The sequence below is a fragment of the Rhincodon typus genome, unplaced genomic scaffold (genome assembly GCF_021869965.1).
Source record: "Rhincodon typus isolate 14 unplaced genomic scaffold, sRhiTyp1.1 hic_rhity00004656, whole genome shotgun sequence".
NCBI classification, from domain to species: Eukaryota; Metazoa; Chordata; class Chondrichthyes; order Orectolobiformes; family Rhincodontidae; genus Rhincodon; species Rhincodon typus.
In genome coordinates this window covers 2,905-4,324 of record NW_025970294.1, presented here as the reverse complement: position 1 = coordinate 4,324, position 1,420 = coordinate 2,905, and the positions used below count along the sequence as shown (strand labels likewise).

The 1,420-nt window shown below is 51.6% G+C and overlaps 1 protein-coding gene across 1 annotated transcript in view; it reads left to right on the top strand.

The window, feature by feature from the left end:
- Positions 1-1,420, top strand: part of tufm (Tu translation elongation factor, mitochondrial) — a gene marked incomplete at its 3' end in the record, with an annotated part of 9,127 nt that overhangs the window by 6,254 nt on the left and 1,453 nt on the right. The window contains exon 7 of the mRNA XM_048593936.1: positions 5-112. Within this exon, the coding sequence (XP_048449893.1) occupies positions 5-112 (108 nt within the window). The remainder of the gene's footprint in view (positions 1-4; positions 113-1,420) is intronic.

Genomic DNA, 1,420 nt, shown 5'->3' with positions numbered 1-1,420 from the left:
TAAGGAAATGCTTGACCTGGTTGAGCTGGAAATGCGAGAGCTGTTGTCAGAGTTTGGTTACGACGGAGAGAATACACCTATCATCCAGGGCTCAGCCCTGTGTGCCCTGGAGGTTTGTACTAACTCATCTGTCCTGGGCTAGCTGCCTTTTTTTTTTATTCCGATCTGTGTCCTGTCTGGCTCCCAATCACCGGGAAATGTCTTGCTGAATCCAGTTAAAATCCCTTCCCCTTCTCATTTGTCACATCTAAGCTCTGCAGTCCTGCCACATCCAGTCGGGAATGATGGTGGACAATTAAACAGCTCACTGGAGGAGGAGGTTCCACAAATATCCCCGTCCTCAATGATGGAAGAGCCCAGCACATCAGCGCAAAAGATAAGGCTGAAGCATTCACAGCAATCTTCAGCCAGAAGTGCCGAGTGGATGATCCATCTCGGCCTCTTCCAGTGGTCCCCAGCGTCACAGATACCAGGCTTCAGCCAATTCCATTCACTCCATGTGAAACGGTTGGATCCTGCAAAGGCTACGGGCCCTGACAACATTCCGGCAATGGTACTGAAGACTTGTGCTCCAGAACTTGCCGCTCCCCTGAGCCAAGCTGTTCCAGTACATTTACAACACTGGCATCTACCCGACAATGCAGAAAATTGCCCAGGTATGTCCTGTGCGCAAAAAGCAGGACAAATCCATCCTGGCCAATGACTGCCCCATCAGCCTCCTCTTGATCATGAGGAAAGTGGGTAGAAGGTGCCACCAACAGTGCTCACTCGGCAATAACCTGCTCAGTGATGTCCCAGTTTGGGTTCCGCCAGGGCCACTCAGCTCCTGATCTCATTACAGCCTTGGTTCAAACATGGACAAAAGAGCTGAATTCCAGAGGGTGAGGTGAGAGTGACAGCCCTTGATATCGAGTGTGGCATCACAGAGCCCTAGCAAAACTGGAATCAGTGGGAATCGGGGACAGGTTATCCCAGTGGTTAGAGTCGTACCCGACACACAGGAAGATGGTCGTGGTTGTGGGAGGTCAGTCATCTCCGATCCAGGACATCTCTGCAGGAGCTCCTCGGGAGTGTCCTCGGCCCAACCATCTTCAGCTGCTTCATTCATGACCTTCCCTCCATCAGAAGTTCAGAAATGGGTGTTCGCTGATGGTTACACAATGTTCAGCACCATTCGTGACTCCTCAGATACTGGGACAGTCCGTGTCCAAATGCAACAAGATCTGGACAATATGCAGGCTTAGGCTGACAAGTGACATTCGCGCCACACAAATGCCAGGCTAAGCCCATCACCAGCAAGAGACAATCTAACCACTGGGACACCAAGTTCCCCTCCGAGATGCACCCCCCAACGCCAACATCCCGAATCGGAATGATATCGGGCATTCCTTCAGGGTCAAAAGACTGGAACTCCCTCGCT